Here is an 18,055-nt window from a genome sequence, read left to right on the forward strand (position 1 = left end):
AGATGCCTGCTTTATAGAGCTGCCTCTGGCCATGTGGGTGAGCACTCATCTTCCATTTTTCTGCCTTAGCTTGACTTTACTCAAGCCATTTCTACCATCTCTAGCCCGCCCCCCTTTTCTGATCACAGAAAGCTGTCTTACTCCAGTCACATCTTGTCTAACTAATGTCCTGTGCTGTCCTGTGAGAACAGGCTGGCAGTGCTAGAGACCCACATCATGGCCACGCTCATAGGCACTCATCCTTCAAGCCAACCTGCCCTTCGGTCCTGCTAAACCAGCAGTTCTAGCCAGCTCTGGCACTTGTCCTGGGAGTTTTCCCATCTAAACCATGAGGGCTAGACTGGCATGTAAGAGACAGCAGGCACCGGCTCCTTCCCAGTGCCAGGCTGATCCCAGAAAGGCAGAGAACTCCAAACCAGCACAGGAAATACCCAGCATCCCACCAACCCTGGCCTCCTTATCAAAGAGCTTTAGAAACCCAGAAGTCCAGACACTTAGAGAATGCCTAGAGCCGGTGGGACCTTTGACCAGATAGGGAAGTTTAGTCTTAGGTCTTGTCTCTCGGGAGATAAACTGACCAGAAATCCCTGGGGGTGCAGCACGACCCTTTTCAGTCCCATAGAGGATGACCCAGGCCTGCCTTCTCTTAAACTGCTTTAAGGTTGTTAGGGGTAAAGTGTCCTAAGTTATGCTAGAAGCCAACCTAGCTATTGGTCTGAGCAGAGCAGGTATCAAGCCACTTTAGTCTCCCCAAATTATTTATTTTATGTATAAGTACACTGTAGCTGTCTTCTGACACTCCAGTGGAGGGTGTCAGATCTCATCATGGATGGTTGTGAGCCACCATGTGGTTGTTGGGAGTTGAACTCAGGACCTCTGGAAGAGCAGTTAGTGCTTTTAACTGCTGAGCCATCTCTCCAGCCCCTCAGCACCCCCACCCCCCCAATTAATTTTAAACCTTAGAAAATTTCCCTCAAATTTCAATTGGAATCCCTCCTCCATTTTGCCTTTATGTTAAACCCCTCCCCCTTTCAAAGACTTAGGCCTAAAGCTCACTGGCTTAGCTGGCTTTCCTCCCTGTAGAGGTTAACTGTTTTTCACTATCTTCACCAGGATCTCTAAGCTGTCAGCCACCCGGGAGGGCTACAACAGTCCTATCACTTACTCTCCACTTTCAGGTATATATTGATTCACTTGTTGGTCACTCCTCAGCCTCTGCTCATTTTCCTTTGGCACACTAAACTACCCCCCCCCACTGTACTTCCAAGAGCCCTGCATCACACAGCTCCTGAATGAAGACTTGGAACATAACTGAGTGCCTTATAACCTGGATGAACTCAAACTGCTAAGCTACCCCCTCACCTGTTTGGTCACGGGTATGTACTTAGTTGTAAGAAAACCTAGACAAGAGATGTGCTCAGTAGCAGGCCTTGTCTAGCATGTTTGAGACTCTAGGCTTCAATCCTTGGCACTCTTAAAGACAGACCTAAGGGGCCAACTGGGGGATATGGCTAATGGTGACGTGACAGCCAGCATTGCATCAAGCAGAACAATTCCCACCCACCCCAGCACCAAGTAATAATACTCAACCACTTCTTCTGAACCACTTTAAACATAGAAACAAACCTAAGAAAACTAACTCAAAACTTCAATAATATTTTCTTTATTTACAAGTTAGAATCAAGAAAGAAAAGACGGTCTTGGGGCCAACTGGAGAGGTGACTAAAATCCCCAGGCCCCAAATGGAGTGGAAGTAAAAGGGAAGAGTAGAAAAAAAAGTCAATGTAAAAAACAAAAAGAGCTCCCTCTTCTTCCCTCCCCATGGAGGCTGGAGGGAGGACCTCGGCGCTATACACCCCCAGCCTTACCACATAGCTTAAATAAATTAAAACCTCAAAACAGGGCCCTTAGAAGTGAACAGGACAGCTACAGCTCAGGGGGCTTTGTGCCAGGCCTATCCTCACTCCCACCCATGCCCTTGCCCCACCCCCATCATCCTCAACAGGGACACCACACCCAAGAGGGCTAGGAATTCAATCTTATTTTGTCCATGTCCCTGCCTTCCTCCCCACTGCAGAGCCAGCTCTCCTATGGAGGGGTGAGATGAAGAAGCGTCACAGCAAGGGAAAGTGGGGAAGGGTGGTTCAGGGGTCCGGTCCTGCGGAGCCTTCCTGCCCCATCTGGCCTGGCCCCTTAGCCCGAGTCTGAATCGCTGGTGTCTGAAGATGATGAAGATGACGAGGAGGAGCTGGAATCTGAGCTGGAACTAGAAGCACTGAGCCGGGACACTGCCACTTGCTGTGCAGATGACTCTGTCTTCTCACTCGCTGTAAAGCAAAGTTAAAGGTAGAAGATGTGACATTTACATTTGTCAAGTAGTCACAAGGGCTAGCCAGTCCTCTGTTCAAAAATCCCAGCATTCAACTTAAGGAAAGAGTGAATACGTTTAGCGTCTGAAATACCTTTCTTGGGGGGCTTTTTGGTGGAATTGAGCTGTCCACTGACATCCTGCAACCGCTTCTCTAGCTCCCGCTTCTTCTCCAAAGCCAGTTCTTCCTTTGTTTTTCCCACAGGTTTTCTAATAGCTGGAGGGGGAAAAGTCAGGACTCACTCTATTGCCACTCTTCCCAAAACTGCCTACTTCCATTCCACTCCTGAAGCAGCCCACTCATCCTGGATGCTGCTTGCCACACACACACATGCACGCACCACGCACCCAGACCAGACCCCAGATGCACTACTGTTGTGGAGCAGTGGTAGCTGATGGACATCAATCATCTGACACTCACTGTAGGGCTTCCGGGGTTTCTTTCGAAGGCAGGATAAAACGTATCGCTCAAGCTCTCTAAGTGTGGATGGCTTGAGTGTTTCAAAATCGATCTCAATTTCTTCTGGATTTGAATCACGTAGAGAGGGCTCCCTGGCTTGGATGATATGTACTACTCGACCCAGCTTTTCCCCAGGTAACTTATTGATATCCAGGCTTAACTGTCTCTTCTCATCGTAACTCATGGGCCTGCTTTCTTCTTCCTCCTCGGAATCATAGCCAGTGGGAAGGACAGGTGGAGCTGTCTTCTGAGCCTTTTTAGGTAGCCTATGGGTAATAGGGAATTGTCAGTGATGAGTTGACACCATGCAAGCTGGCTCGTACAATACCCTAAGACACTGCCTTAAATCCTTACTTGTTGCTACTTCCTCCGGAAGTTCCAAAGCCAGGATGGCTGAGTGTAGTAGCATTGCTACCCCCACCACCTGCTTTCTTAGATTTCTTAGGCTGAGGTGGGCGAGGTGCCCTAGGCCCCTTATCATCCTCATCGATCCCAATTCGGCCACGATGTTTTTCTGCCTTTCGTTTCTTCTTTTTTTCCTTTTTCTCTCTCTTCCGCTTGGGTTTAGATATTGGGCCCTGAGACAGGGCAGCCAGTTGCTCATGAACTGCCCGAAGCTACACAGGAAACAGGTGAAGTAGTTAAGACCAAGAAATTATTGGGGTGACCAACATAGTCCAAGTTATCACTCAATTACAGAGCACAACACAATGATTTACCTGCTCCTGCAGCTCTGCCAGGCGATGAGCCCTTTCTTCCTCAGAGTCCGAGCTTTCACTCTCCTCCTCGTCCTCATCTTCTTCTTCCTCCTCCTCTTCCTCAGAGGAACTCTCACTGCTACTCTCCTCACTGGAGGACTCTGAAGAGGATTTGGCTAACCCAGGAGGCAAGGCAGTAGAGACTGGTAGAGGTCCTGGTTCCAGTGGTTCATCTGGCATCTTGGCATAGCGGAACTCAAACACATCCTAAAAAGATAGGGAGACTCAAAACTGTGTTTAATGTCTGGCCACCCAGCATACCAGCTCCAACTTGATAAAAAAGAATGGCAAAGTCTTACAAGTTTAATTGCACAGCAAAAATTAAACTCCCTATAGGCAGTTACAGTGGAGTAAATTCAACTGTAGCTTTTATGCTCACCTGTAACTTTCGTGCCATAGCCACAACATCGTGGTCTGGAGGATTGTACTTATAGCAGTTGGAGAACATAAGCCGTACATCAGCGGCAAACTCCTGTGCATCCCGGTAGTCACGGTTCTCCATCTTCCGCTGCAGAAGGAGGCAGCATGAGAAGCTGCACATGCAGAGTCTCATCTTTCCCTGCCAACCCGACTCAAGAGCAGCCCTCTCTTGAAACAAGTGGGGATGACCTTAGGGATCTGTGCCCTGGGGTTCAAGTTTGAAGTCCAAGTATTTGGGGTAGGTTTGAAGAAATATCTATGTCTAGAAGAAAACATTTCTAAGTGACCAAGGCCATCTCTCCCATCACATTTCCCTAACCCCACTCTTATCCTTAACTGTAAAAAACAAGGACTTCAAAGTATGTGACCTTGTACAACTTTGTAACATACACAGAATGAGAAACTACCATGTTCCCATGAGGAGACATGGGTATTATTGCTTTATTGGTCCCCAGGCTCCAGCCCCTGCCTGAGCAGCCCATCTGCCCCATGCAGTGGGTACCTTGACAGTGCTGAGGTCCATGGGGTGTTTAATGATGTCATGGTAATCGTGAAGGCCAAGAGCAGAAGCGTCCACTGGCTTATAGAAGGGCCAGGCGTAGGCAGCGTGCTTCTTCGAGAGCAGTTCCTTCAGGATGCCGTTGCAGTGCTTTAATTGTTCTGACAGCTTCCCTTTCTTAGAGCTCTGGTGTTGCTGTTGCGAGTCAGGCAAGTCTTTTCGTGGGGGTTTGATTGGGCGGCCACTCTCTCTGCGCATAGGAGGGAGCCTTGCTGCCTTTGGCTCAAGACTCCCAGGAGGACTAGCTGGGGAACCAGGAGCCAGAATGGCTGTGGGTGTAGGGGTGGTAGTATCCGCTTTCCGTTTAACGCCTTTTTTCTGTAGTAGAAAGATGGAGGGAAATCAGCCATTCCGGTTCATTTCGTTTAACACTTTTTCTTCCCAGTCATCCTGAACAATCAATCTACTGATGCATACCTTAGCAAGGGGCTGAGCTGGAGGAGCTGCCGATACAGCAAGGAGTGGGGGTCCAGCAGAATGCAGGGACTTAAGAAGAGGAGAAGAGATGACTGATGGGTGGGGAATGTTGAGGACAGTGGTAGGTATTTCAGGTGGTGGTGTATACAGGGGTGTATGCGACACAGAAGAGACAGCAGGCACCTGATGGGCACTGGTAATACTGCCCTGGAGTGCTACAAAATAGTAACAAAAACCAGGTAAGTGTTGCTCATTCTCATCTTCAGGTCACCTGAATAGCTTTGTCTGTAGGTCACCGCCTCCTACCTGCTAACTTGGCCCCCTTCTTATGGCTGTTTTTAGGGATGGTCACCACAAGCTCTTGCTCCTCTTGTGGCATTGATGCCACTTTCTGTAGGAAGATCTTTTCCAGTGTCTGTGCCATTAGGACAATATCATCGGTGGGCTGCAGAACAAGCACAGAAATTGTTCAACTGTTAGCGCAAGCACCACATCCCCAACAAGAATTCCCAGCCCCAGGATACCACACCCTCACTAGTACTTAAGGTCATCACATCAAACTAACCCCTATAACCTGAAAATATGAGAGCAGAGCTGCTGACTTACAGATCCCGCTTTTCTCGGGTCTCTGGAGCTTTGTGAGAAACAGGGCCACCACCCCCAAATATGAAAATGTGTTCTACTTAAATAACTTAATTACAGGAACACTGAAGCGACATCTAACAGCACCGTTTGGAGGTCAGGCCTTCTTAGACCTTAACTAGTTGGATAGCACTTCCAGCAGTGTTGGGACTAAGGACCAGGGTACTGCCTTTCAGCAGCTGCTAAGTAAGCTTACCTTGTTATAAATGTAACAGTTGGTAAACATGGTATTAAAATCCTGCATACATTCTGAGGCAGCCCAGTAGTAATTGTTTTCAAGTCTCCTCTTGATAGTACCCATGTCCATAGGCTGTTTTATAATTTTGTGATAATCCTAAAAAATAAAAATTGCACTTCAGAGCCACAGGAAAATGTCTATTGTAGGGCAACTACCAACAGAAAACACACACACACGCACACACGCACACCCTAGCCATTAAGTAATATTGCCCACACTGCGGCCCCAATTAAACTACGGGCTAGAAAAAAATTAATTTTTAATTCCCACTAGGAGGTCCCTGATAACCTTTTCTCTAGCCACCCACCTCCCACCCACTCTGCAAACTTCCCACCCTGTGACATTACCTCTGGGGATGGCTATCCATGGGCTGCATGAGGGAAAGGAAGAAGCTAAGAATTTTGGCCACCGTGGTCCTCTCCCAACCAGGGGTGGGAATCTGTAAAATGGAGCCAGGGCACAAAAGTTAAGGGACACATGGAGGCAAGATGAGAAATGCCAAGATAGAACAAGCACAAAGGACCAAGAATCTACAACTCTGGTGGCTATTTGCTCTAAGAGAACGGGAACTCCCTAGGGGCCGCAGCACCTATGCTAGGCTGCCCACCCCCACTCACGCATTCCAGCTCATTCCCATCCAGCCTTACTCACCGGCAGGCCCAGCTTCACAGCGTCCACAGGCTGCCGGAACGGCCATGCAAACTGATGCTTCCACAGAGCCTTCATCACTACCTTGTGCAGGTACTGCAGTTGGTTTGTTACACGTCCTGGCTTTTTGGGATTGGACACCTCAGGGGGTGGTGGATTGGCAGGGGCCAGTTGTAAAGCTGGTACAGAAGCCATTGTGGGGCTCTCGAATCCCTCATACAACAGAGAAGGCTTTCGAATCCTTTTCCCTGGTGCAGCTGCCTCTGGGCCCAGCCCCAGTAACCCTGCATTCCCTTCCCCAGGGAGCCTGCAAAAAGGGGAAGTAGAATTAGATGTGGTAATAACATGAAAGATCAAGAAAATGTTGCTAACTTGCACTAATGCAACCCTACAAAGCCAGACTTTGGCTGGTCAATGGTGTAGCACATGCCTTTAATCCCAGCACTTGGGAGCTAGAGGCAGACAGATTTCTGCCTAATCTATTCAGAGAAACCTTGCCTCCATAAAACAAACAATGGCGAAGTGAATTGCAACCAACCAGGAGTCAACTAAACAATAGTCTTTGCCCATCTTTACACCGTAGTTTTGACGAGCTGCTTGGCTAAAATACAAAACCAATGTCACATGACAACTCTAGCCTTATGGAGAGGAAGCTGAAGCAAAAATGGGAGGAGCTAAGAAAGTGAAGCTTCATCCTCACTAGGGACTTAATGGTTGCCATGGTGGTTGAGACAGAGGCCAGTCAAGAAAAGGGAGAATAAATCTTATGAAGACCAACACTCCTAAAATCATCCTTTTCAATCTCTGGGGGGGCTTCAAGACCATAGTAGGAACCAGACAAAAAACCAACCTAACCTCAACTAAAAAGCAAGGAAGCACGCCAGACATCCCAAGTAACTGCCAGACCTCCATCAAGTATCAACAAAACAAGTCTCCTTCAAAAGGCACAACAAAAAGCACCCTACAGTCAAGGTCGGCGTCAGCAAGTCCTAATTTAGATAGCATGGCCCCCTACAAACAGTGTCCCCAGTGACTCCCACTGTAGCTCAGACTAAAGGCTAACGGAGGTTCCCATGTCACCACAGGCTCCCTGTGGTCGGTCTAGACCAGGTGTTTCCTGATGGCTAAGACACTAGACCCAGATCTCATTGTTTACATCTGCAGTGAACTGAGCCCTGAGTCGGGGATCCACCCTCCTCCCTACTGAATGAAGCTCAACGTTATCCAAACACACCCACCGCCGAAGGAAAGCAGACCTTCAACGGCAGCCCGTACCTAGGTAGCAGAAACCTAGTCTTGGCGAGATGACCCCTCCACCCTGTGGGAATCCCCTCTGGCAAACCCTCAAGCTGTCACCATGGCAACTCTACGGGCACTGAAGTAGCCGAGACCCCCCACAAGCACGATGACAAATCAAGGCTGGATCTGCGCACACCCCCCACCCCCCTGCAGTCCAGCTCGTCCTGGCCGAATGGGCCTCCGCGTCGCGGCAAGCGACAGGCTGCTCAGACGCAGTACCTGGGCCGCCGCCACCGCTTCAAAACCGTCGCAGCCCCCTCCGCGAGCTCGCGTCAACAGCTGCGGCGCGGAAGCGCGCCTCGCCCGCCCGCCCGCCGCTCCCCGGAACGCCGCCCCCCAGCCCCCCTCCCACACACGGTTGGCGGAGACGTACTTGTGGGGAGTCACGTTTTGCAGCATCTTGACCTCAGGGAACCGCCGCCGCTCAGCTGCGTGAAGTCCGGGTAGCCTCGGCTCCCCTCACCGCCGGGCCCAGCATAACCCGGGAAGTGGGGGGAAGGCCGCTGCCCTTGGCCCTCCAGGCGACAGCCTCGCTGCGGGACCGGCGCGAACGCTGTCACCCGCGCCGTCCTCCGCACAACTCCGGCAGCTTGGCGCGCTCCGCAGGCGGCGACGGCAGGAAAATGGCGGCGGCCTCCGCCGGCCGGCGAGCCACAAGAGAGCGTCGTCTGCAGACCCGGCAGTCCCCGAAACTGGACACCGTCGTCAATTCGGCCCGCCGCCGGTGGACAGGGGTCTCCTCTTCCCGCCGCGGGCGTCCCGAGAGCCCCGTCAGACCTCCGACGGAGGCGGATGAGCAGCAGAAAGGGGTTTCAGAGAGCCGCCGCCTCCATCTTTGAAATCCTCTTGAGGGCGGAGTAGAGGGGTGGACAGACTCCGAGGACTGGGCGGGGCCCGAGAAAGGGGCGCCTCGGGGGCTTCTATGGGGTCTGCACTGTCGGCCGGGAGCGGTCGCGGGCCGGGACGAAGTCCATTTCCGAGCGGATGGACGTGGATTGTACTGGCGGCCCGCGGAGGCTCCGAGACGCTGGGTCAGTAGGCGCAATCCTCCGGCTCGTCCTAGAGGCTGCTCCACTCCAGCGCGAAATGGCGCCGCCGAGCCCCGCGCCAGCGCTTTATATATAGCCGGAGGGGCGGAGCTTCGCTGCTCATGCGCGCCACCCTGCTCGCCAGCGCCCCCGCCCCCTCCGCGCGTGCTCGCCCGCTCACGCGCCCGGAGAAGCCAAGGCGAGGAGGCAGGACCGCCTCTTCGCGGGAGCCTTTCCTATTGGCCCGCTCGAAGGATGACGTCACAAGCCCAGTTGCAAGGCGTCGATTACCCGGCAGCAGAGTGCCGCAGAGAGCCAAGGCGGAGAGGCGCCCCGCCATGTCTGCGAGCCAATTGGCTGCGCCGTGCCTTGGCGAGCCCTGGGAGAGATGGAGGCCGATCGGCGTGTAGGCGCCATCTCCCCGGGGCCTGCAACACGCTGTCCCCACCTCCAGGCCTGACGGAGCCTTCCCGGGCCTGCAGGCCCCGAGTCGCCGCCGGTCGCCCGCGGCGGGCTGGTCGCGCCACTCGCAGCTTCTCCATTGGCGGCGCGGGCGGGGCGCGGAGTGGGACGGGTCGCGCGGGCGGGGCCGGGGACAGCTTCGGCTGCGAGGCCGCCGCAGCGGAGAACCTGAAACAAGGAAGACAGACAGACGCCATCTTAGAAGTCGCGGCCTGCCTCTCGGCCGAGACCCGAGCGCTCCAGTGTCCCCGCGACGCCACCTCACGTCCCCTGACCCAACACGCGGCTGGAGCGCTCGCCTGCCCCGAACCAAAGTAATCAGATGGCAGAGGCCACGCTCCGCCCTAAAATCCTCAGCTCTAAAGTCGCGAGGCCACCCCGAGTGCTCCCCGTGCAGCGACCCCGGGGCCCTGCCCGCCCCCGCAGCTCCTCGCGCACTTACCGCCTTGGGGACGCACAAGGCGCCCACAGGCCCTGAAGCCCGACCTCGGCAAACTTTCCCCGCGTCAGGGTGGGGAGAGCGGGCGCGGCGCTCCGCTCCTTGGCCCCGGCTCGCCCCAGCGTGGGCGAGCCGACGCCCCCCGCCCCCATCGGGCCGGGCGTCCTCCCCACGGAGCGCCTGGCCCGTCGGTCAGCGCCAGGGAGGAGGGCGAGCCGAGGAGGCGGCGGCGGCGGCGGCGCTCTGCAGCCCTCCTCCCTCCCCTCCCCCAGCCCGACGCCTCCGAGGAGGGGCAGGAGCCATTTTGGGAGCCGCCTCGCCCCCTCCCCCTCCCCCCGGCTGTCTTGGGACTGGAAACAAGACTCACGTAGGAGCCACCAGCCAGTTCTCAAGGTCAGACGGCGGAAGCCACTCGGGGTGGCCGCTCGCGCGACAGCGCCAGCGCCTAAGCACCAGAACGCACCTCCTCTCGCTCCCAACCCCCTTCCCCTGGCTAGGAAGGCAGGAGTGCGCGTCAGGGCAATAAAGCTGGGGAGGGGCTGCAAGGCGGGCTCGCCACCCCCCGTGACAGCCCCAACTGGCCTAGGTCCTAGAACTGCAACCAGGCGACCCTCCCTCCACATGAGCCCTCGACCTCGAACCTCGCTCACTGCCCTTAACATGGCGGCCAAGCTCCCGTCTTCTGGGCCGCAAGACTAGCGCAGGCCCCGCAAGGGGGAAGGAAGTGCGCCCGGGAAGCGGAGACCCCGCACTGCCCGCCGGGGACCAGGCCCGGGTCGCCCGAGTGCGCGCGGCCCCGCCCGGGTGGCTGCGGCGAGCAGGGCAATGACACAGCAACTTTAGCGGCCTCTCCCCTCCCCCTGGCGGCCCGGCCTCCAAACTGGATTTTCCGCACCTGGGCCTGGCGGGTCGGGGCCGGAGCCCGACGGGGGTGGCGGGGCGTGGGGTGGGGGTGGGGAGAGCACTCGGGGAGCGGGGCAACTGCGGGGCCTTAGAGAGAAAGGGCGGCCAGACGACGCTCCCGTTTCCCTGCATTCCGGAAAATCACTGCGCCCCAGTCGCTCCCAGCCCTCCCTGCCCCCACATGAGTCACAGGGGAGGCGGCGGCGGCTACTTAGTAATTTGGAAAAGTAACTCTTTCCTCCTTTCCGTTCCCTCCCCCGCAGCGCACAAGGAGGCGACTGTTCCAGGCGGGGGGAGGGGAGCAGGGCCACCCCGAGGAACCCTAAACCTCGGACCACGCCGGCTCCCCCCAGGCTCCCGGCCGGGGAGCCCGCCCCTCCCCGGGCCACGGACAGCTAAGAGCCCGGAGGGGCTGCGCAGCTGGGGACCGCAGGCCCCACAGGCCCCACAGGCCGCGTCCTCGTGAAAAAGCACACAGACTCGGCCGAGCCCCCATCACGCCATGTGACCACGGCGAGCCGGGCGACCCTCGACACAAAGGGAGCTCAGGGAGTCCCTGGGGAGGCAGGGAGTCGGCGCCAGGGAACCACACCAGTTCACCCTCCGGAGCTGCCAAGTCCTAAGCTCCCGCATCCCACGACCCACACCCCCACTCGCGCCTACCGGGTCGCCCTCCCCTCGCCCGCCCCAAACAACCCATCTCACCTGGCTCCCGATTCCTGTACCCCCCGGGGACGGGGGCACACGCCACCCTCGCCCCTTTGCCCTCCGATGGGTACGTAGGCACGAGGTTGGCCATTCCCCTCCCCCACGGTGGCCCTCGCGCGCTGGCCCCAGTCCACACTCCCATTGGCTGTCAGGTGCTTGAAAGACAAGTCTTTGCCCCTTGGGATTTTTCTCCTGTACCCCAAGAATTCTTCCCACTCCCCACCTTTACTCATGCATTTAAATGACCGACGGCGTCCCCGCCCCAGGGGCCCCTGCTCACCTGGATCCAGGAGCCACGGGGGGGCCCTCGAAAGTCGCCCTCAGCCCGGCTGGGGGGGAGCACCGAATCCGGGGTGTCAACCCCCCCGGAAGCCGAGAAGGCGTTGGGGGAGGGGGCGTAGCCCCCAGCCCCTCCCTCCCCTAGCCGCTGGGGGTGGGGGAAAGCATCGGGGCCGCGCGGCCACGTCAGCAGCGCTCCGACTGGCTGGGCCGGGTCACGTGTCCGCCCCCCACGGCCACGAGGGCGAGGTTTCGGAACACTGCGGAGGGTCGTGAACGGGGTCACAGGGACTGCAAGGCCCAGGCCCGTGTCCCGAGACCCCAGACCTCGCTAAGGCTGCTGCCTCGCCAGGTCCCCGGCCTCCCGCGCGTCTGTGGTCGCCCCCGTCCCCCCCACTCGCCTCTCGGTACCGGTTCAGCATGGCTGCCGCAGCCCCACGGTGCACAGAGCGCATGCGCAAGGGTGTGCCTGGTCTGGGGGAGGGGAGGCGCGGGTCGCGCGGAGAGCCGCGGTGCGCAGGCTCAGTGCGCCCCGAGGCTCGGGGCCACCTCGCTGAGTAATGGGTGTGGCGGGAGCGCGCGGGCCTGCGCCCCGGTGGCCTTCCCCCCCCTCTCCCCACCGTGGCCGCGGCAGTAGGTTCTTCCGGCTCCGGTCCGAGGCGGTGCCTGGGACTTTCTGACCAGAATCCGTGCGGCCCCATGCTGTGGTCCCGGGAGGCACGCGGGGCCTGGCTGCAGGGCGAGCCTCCCTGGAACGGTGGGGTCCGCTTGGATGTTGCGCGCTCGATTTGACGTTTTAATCGGGAGGAGTTGTGGGGTTCTTCGAATTTCTTAAACTGCTTTTTTTCCCCTATGAGACTTGAAAATACCCGTAGCCTGCCTTCGAAGTATACCACCCGTGTTTCTCTGATCGTGTACAGGTAGACCATTTATTAACATAAAGCTCCCATTTCGAGATTTCGGCTCGTTTTGATCATGGTTCTTTCCTGACATTGTCTATACTCTGTGACCGGTCTTACCAGTTTGTTTCTCAGTCTTGAATTCATCCTACTAAAGTTTAGGGTGGCAACTTAATGCAAAGCTCGAGTTTATCTCTGTTGTCTTTTGTCTTTGAAGTATGGTCTGGATTTCCACTCTGCACCAGCAGCCCACCTGTATTCTCCGTGTGTAGAGTAGGGCATGCCTCCTATTTTATCGGGACTTTTCCGTTGAAGGAAGTTGCTTTTGACATGGTCACCTTTCTCCGTTGACCTAAATAACTTCCTGTCCATTTTGCTCTCTTAGCCAAAAAGAAAACCCTATTCGGTACCTACCCCGTCAGTAAGTACGCCGTGGCCTTCTCAACTCCCTTGCACAGCAGGACCTGGACTTAGAAGACTTCCTGCTTGTCTCCTCCCGGTTTCCCACTTCTTTCAGCCCCAGAGTGTGACCTCACCACCCTGCTTAGCAGAACCTCCCTGCTGCCCACCCCAGGGTCCACTTCTGATTTCTCCCTGACATTGCCCATGCATGCCATGTCCCGACCCCCAGTCTCCCTTTTGTAGGTTTGGGTAGCTGACTCCTGCTGTTTGTCTGGAATGCATCTACATTTTCAATGACTCAAGCCTTTCAACTCCACCATTAGATTCGACAGTTCTCTTGAGCAGAACTTCCTATTAAAAATTCCTGCCTGGATAACCACAGACACTGGAGCATGCTCAGAATTGATGTGGGCTGGTTGGACCTGCTGCTGTGTTACTCTGAATGACAGCAGCTTCCAAGTCAGGATGTCTTCACCTCTCCTTACAACTTTATATCCACCTGAACTTACTATTCCTTTCCTCACCTATCCATGCACACTGCTGTGTCCTAAATAACCAGGGAATTGCGCCTCTGTCTGCTGTGTCACCTGGACTTGTTAAAGGCCTAAGCCACTGCCCTGTGCAGTAGCAACTTGAATTTAATCAGTTACATGCTGTTTAAATTTGTTTCATAGTGGCACCAGCCACATTTTCAAGTCCAGTGGCCAGGCATGGCTAGTGGTACATGAAGCCACATTTCCTCGTGCTCTGCCACTGGGCTTTGTCCACGGCCCTGAAATTGCATATTAAATGGTGGCTCCCTGGGCTTCCCCTCTTGAACTATGCCAGAACTCAGCTCCTGTGATATCTGTTTTGTTTGTGTTTGTTTTTTGAGATAGGGTTTCTCTGTGTAGTCCTGGTTGCCCTGGGAACTCACTCTGTAGACCAGGCTAGCCTTGAACTCAGAAATCCGCCTGCCTCTGCCTCCCAAGTGCTAGGATTAAAGGCGTGCGCCACCACAGCCGACTCTGTGTTATCTGTTAATCTGATGTTTGTCGGAAAGGTCTGCTTCCTGTTGCCAATCTCCCTTTAGCCAGTTCCTCTCGAGCCACCTATCCGGCTCACAGAGCAGTTTCCCAGATGCGTGTCAGTGTCATCTTGGATTTTGTCTCAGTGCTTTATACATAGTTCCTTCTACAAGGAGCTGGCTTTCCCTTCATTTAAACCAACATCTGCAGACAGTTTACTCACAACACCTAGATTAAGCTGGCTTACTTGAATCCACGTATGATCGTGCCTTTTATAGTGAACTGTGATCGCCTGTTTCTCCTTATTGTGAGATTTTATCCTGAGGGTGAGACTATGTTGTGTGGTGGTGTGTGTGTGTGTGTGTGTGTGTGTGAGAGAGAGAGAGAGAGAGAGAGAGAGAGAGAGAGAGAGAGAGAGAGAGCGCGAGCGCGCAGCACGGTCTCACTATGTTGAGCTGGGACTCTTGTGTAGACCAGGCTGCCCTTGAACTCACACAGTTCCAGCTGCCTTTGTCTCCTGAGATCAAAGGTGTGCACCCACGCCTGGTATTGACTCTAGTTTTCACAGGAAACTGAAAGATGTTGAATCACTTGTCCAAGATCAGGACAAGTTGCTAAGTAGCAGAGCTAGGATTTGAACCCATAATCTACTTCTGATTGGTGTGTTATCAGAGTAAACAGCTCTACAGAGTTCTAGGTCTGGATTGGGACCAAAGAATTGAAGGCTAGGGGAGGGACACTTGAGAGTTATCCTTAAGGTGATGCTCATATTAAGGTCGATAAGCTTTTTAAGAAGGAAAAAATTGTGTCAGGGATTAAGCTTTGGTGGAGAGTCTCCTACAGGGAATCTAGCTAGGTGTGGTGGCACCTGCTTTTAAATACAGCACTTGGGAGGTGGATGTAGGAGATTAGAAGTTCAACCTAGAGGGTAGCTATAGATCTCTGGCCACAGGAATCCATTTTTTTGTTGTTGTTTTGTTTTTCGAGACAGGGTTTCTCCGTGTAGCCCTGGCTGTCCTGGAACTCACTCTGTAGACCAGGCTGGCCTTGAACTCAGAAATCCGCCTGCCTCTGCCTCCCGAGTGCTGGGATTAAAGGCATGCGCCAGGCTGGGAATCCATTTTCACTTGCACACACAACCTACATAATTTAATTATTAACAAAAAAAGGAGGGTATATGGAGCACTGTCACTTAGTGTGGGTCACTTGCCAGGACTCGTTGAGAAAGTTTAATCTGTTGGGATAACTCCCACACTGATGACTTAGGTGACTGAGTGGCCAACAGTGTCATTGCCCGAGCCCTGGATTATTGTCATTGGAAGGTACTGGAAGGGAGCAAGGTAGCGGTTCCTGAGCTGATCTGCCTGTGAAATGCTTAATTAGTGTTGGTGAGTGAACCTCCGTAGACCCCTAATCTGGTGGTGCTGTTGGGGTTAGAGTGAGACTACCCCACCCGGCTAACACACAGATTCATCCTAACAGATCCATCATTAACCTGCGTGCCTAGAGTGACCTCATGCAGTTGGCTATGTTGAAGATAGCGGTGTTGTGTTGGTGATGATTCTCTGTTTGGCAATACCAACAGGTGACACTGTTTTGCCACAGTCGGGTCTTGAATTAGGTATGGGCCCATTAGACTGCTGGGCGGTGGTGGCGCATGCCTTTGATTCCAGCACTCGGGAGGCAGAGGCAGGTGGAGTTCTGAGTTCCAGGACAGCCAGGGCTACACAGAGAAACCCTGTCTCGGGGAAAAAAAAAAGTTGAATCTTCTCTCTGAAAGAGTGAGAAATTTAACACAGACTGGAGGCCTTTGTGGCCTAGGAGGGACAGCTCAAGGCCATGTAGTCACTCTTGAGTCCCACAAGCTGAGCCTGTAACACCTTATAAATTACATTAGGCAGGGTTAGCTCCTCTCTCCCTTCTCTCTCTCCCATTCTCTCCATCCTATCATTCTCTCCATCCTATTCTGTTCTATTTTTTATTAGCCCAGACTAGCCTTGAACGCATGGCCTTCCTGTCTCTGCTTCCCCAGTGCTGGGATTTCTAGCATGTACCAATCTACCACCAGATTGGCCTCCAGAATTGGTTGGTTTCCATGCCAGAAATGTCTCTCATTTTACTGTATTCTGCTGAAGTCGACTTAACAGGTAGCATTTTTACTCCTCGGGGAACATGATTCCCTTCAGACAAAACATTCTGAAAGGTGGAGCTGCCCAACTTTCGAGTGGAAGCCGCCACACGTGGTGGAATATCAGGGTGGATTCCAGATCAGAACCTGTGTGGTTCTGCTGAGTTTGGAAGACGCCAGCAAATGCGCTGAACTGAACGGAGAGGGAGGGGGTGAGGCCATAAATGCCATTCAGAGCAATTGCATCCAGCAAGAAGGACAAAGGTTGAAGACAAAGCCCCAGGGGAGTCCTTAAAGCCAGGTGTGGTGGTTCATGCCTATAATCCCAGCACTTGAGAGGCTGAGGCAGGAGAACTGATTTGAGTACAGAACATGTGCTACACAGTTTTCTGCAGCCTGGGCTACAAGAAGACTCCACCTCAGAAAAACCAAGCAGCAGCTGGAAGAATAGCTGTGAGAAGGGAACACCAGGGATGCCAGAGCCGGGAGGGAGAGCTAGAGAGTGCTTCCAGGCCAGTCAGGCCCAGACCAAGTAGGAGAGAGGACAGGGCCAACTGTGTCAGATGTGAGAGGCACAGAAGTGCTGAGGAACAGTGTCTTGTTAAGAGCAGAGGAATTCAGCAAGTGTAAAAGTGGGGGACAGTGTGTGTGGGGGTTAGAGAACACTTGGGAACGGCTTCGGTGGACATTATTGATAGAGTAGCTACAAATGGCTGGGCATGTTGCTATTTGTATCCGACTGTAGCCAATGGAGAAAGGTTGGCTAGCCTGCCGCCTCCAGGTAAGGCTGGCTTCCCTTTGCTGGTTCCTCCTGCCCGGAGTAACTACACTGTTGGCCACACCTGCTCCTAAGCCCTCCCACACAGCCCGCCCACTTACTGCTGCTCTGTGCCCAGAAGATCTCGGGACTCCCTGTTGTCTGCAGAATGCACCATGCTTAGTGCCCGGCCACAGTTCCTAAGCGCAAGGCAGGAGCGGTGACTGTATTTGGGGCTTCCATCCTAATTTTGACCACACACAGACTAGCATTCAGCAAAGTATGGTCCTGTGGCCAAAGCCAGCCCACTCTTTTCCTATGGTCTGGGTGCTAAGAATGGTTTCCCAGTTTTTAAAATGATTTTTTTTAAAGCAAGAATGTTTCATGAAACATGGAAATGTTGTGAAATTCACATTTTAGTATCCATAAATAAGAGAGTTAAGGGAAGTTACTAATCTCCAGAGAAGATCAGTAGAGAGCAGAGGGGTCTAAGAGGGAGAGCAGCCTGCGAGGCCTGAGGAGGGAGGGGCAAGGGCAGAGTCCTGGTCACTCTTTGGTCTGATTGCCTGCAGAAGGCTTGCAGGCTCTGGTTTGGAGTTCCAGGTCGGTGGCTGAGCTTGTGTTCCCACAGAGAATGCTTGTCCAGGATGTGTGAGCCTGGGGTCCACCTCCAGAACTGTAAGTGGAAGAAGGTTGTGTAGTGTGTCTCCCCTGGGGAGTGTTAAAAACAATCTCCTGAAATTTCGTCCCCACCCAGACACCTACAAACAGAAGGAGATCGGTGTTCTACAACTTGAGGAGTTCTCCGTGTTGTTTTGTTTTTGTGTTTGGCTATAGTTGCTACTGTGATTCATCAAATGGGCCACAGGATGGGGCTGGAGAGATGGCTCAGTGTTTAAGAGCACTGGCTGCGGCTCTTCCAGAGGACCAACCAGGGTTCCATTCCCAGCACTGACACGGAAGCTCATAACTGTCTGCAGCTCCAGTTCCAGGGAATCTGATGCCCTCACACAGACAGACACGCAGGCAAAACACTAATCTACGTAAAATAAAAATAAATAAAAGGAGGTTGGGCACAGGTTTCACAAACCTCAGAAGCACCATTTTCACAAAGATGAACTGCTTAGGTTACTGCATTGCATTGGATCTTTTCTCTGCCTCTCCCCCACCCTCAGTCTCCTCCCCTGTCAGACTTGAAGCACACACAGCAACAGTTTCTTCCTCCCCCCCCCCC

The 18,055-nt window shown here is 54.1% G+C and overlaps 3 protein-coding genes across 5 annotated transcripts in view; 1 reads left to right on the forward strand and 2 right to left on the reverse strand.

The window, feature by feature from the left end:
- Positions 1-1,636: 1,636 nt before the first annotated feature.
- Positions 1,637-12,068, reverse strand: Brd2 (bromodomain containing 2). 2 transcript variants are annotated; one of them, XM_029531181.1, is made up of 14 exons: positions 11,630-11,978; positions 8,183-9,467; positions 6,514-6,817; positions 6,210-6,301; positions 5,821-5,958; positions 5,289-5,427; positions 4,983-5,197; positions 4,509-4,883; positions 3,966-4,094; positions 3,548-3,793; positions 3,183-3,445; positions 2,790-3,094; positions 2,463-2,585; positions 1,637-2,327 (listed from the first exon to the last, which is right to left on the reverse strand). In XM_029531181.1, exons 5-14 carry the CDS (start codon positions 5,929-5,931, stop codon positions 2,194-2,196), a joined length of 2,040 nt encoding a protein of 679 aa, XP_029387041.1. In that variant the 5' UTR covers positions 5,932-5,958; positions 6,210-6,301; positions 6,514-6,817; positions 8,183-9,467; positions 11,630-11,978; the 3' UTR covers positions 1,637-2,193. The 2 variants fall into 2 exon arrangements, with proteins under 2 accessions (XP_029387041.1, XP_021074005.1); XM_021218346.1 differs by lacking the exon at positions 6,210-6,301 and having other exon boundaries at positions 11,630-12,068.
- On the reverse strand, positions 8,348-9,890 carry LOC110335992 (translation initiation factor IF-2-like). Its single transcript, XM_029531565.1, has 3 exons — positions 9,742-9,890; positions 9,206-9,467; positions 8,348-9,073 (listed from the first exon to the last, which is right to left on the reverse strand). The coding sequence occupies exons 1-3, from the start codon at positions 9,888-9,890 to the stop codon at positions 8,366-8,368; spliced, it is 1,119 nt and encodes a 372-aa protein (XP_029387425.1). The 3' UTR covers positions 8,348-8,365.
- The window catches only part of LOC110335630 (class II histocompatibility antigen, M alpha chain), an 18,457-nt gene continuing 10,386 nt past the window's right edge, over positions 9,985-18,055 (forward strand). The window contains exon 1 of one of the 2 annotated variants that reach the window (XM_029531183.1): positions 9,985-10,131. The gene's annotated coding sequence lies outside the window, so the exon portion shown is untranslated. Of the gene's footprint in view, positions 10,132-12,330; positions 12,549-18,055 lie in introns of those variants that run through there. The other variant, XM_029531182.1, reaches the window with a different exon arrangement.

This window comes from Mus pahari, chromosome 18, assembly GCF_900095145.1.
Source record: "Mus pahari chromosome 18, PAHARI_EIJ_v1.1, whole genome shotgun sequence".
Classification (NCBI taxonomy): Eukaryota; Metazoa; Chordata; class Mammalia; order Rodentia; family Muridae; genus Mus; species Mus pahari.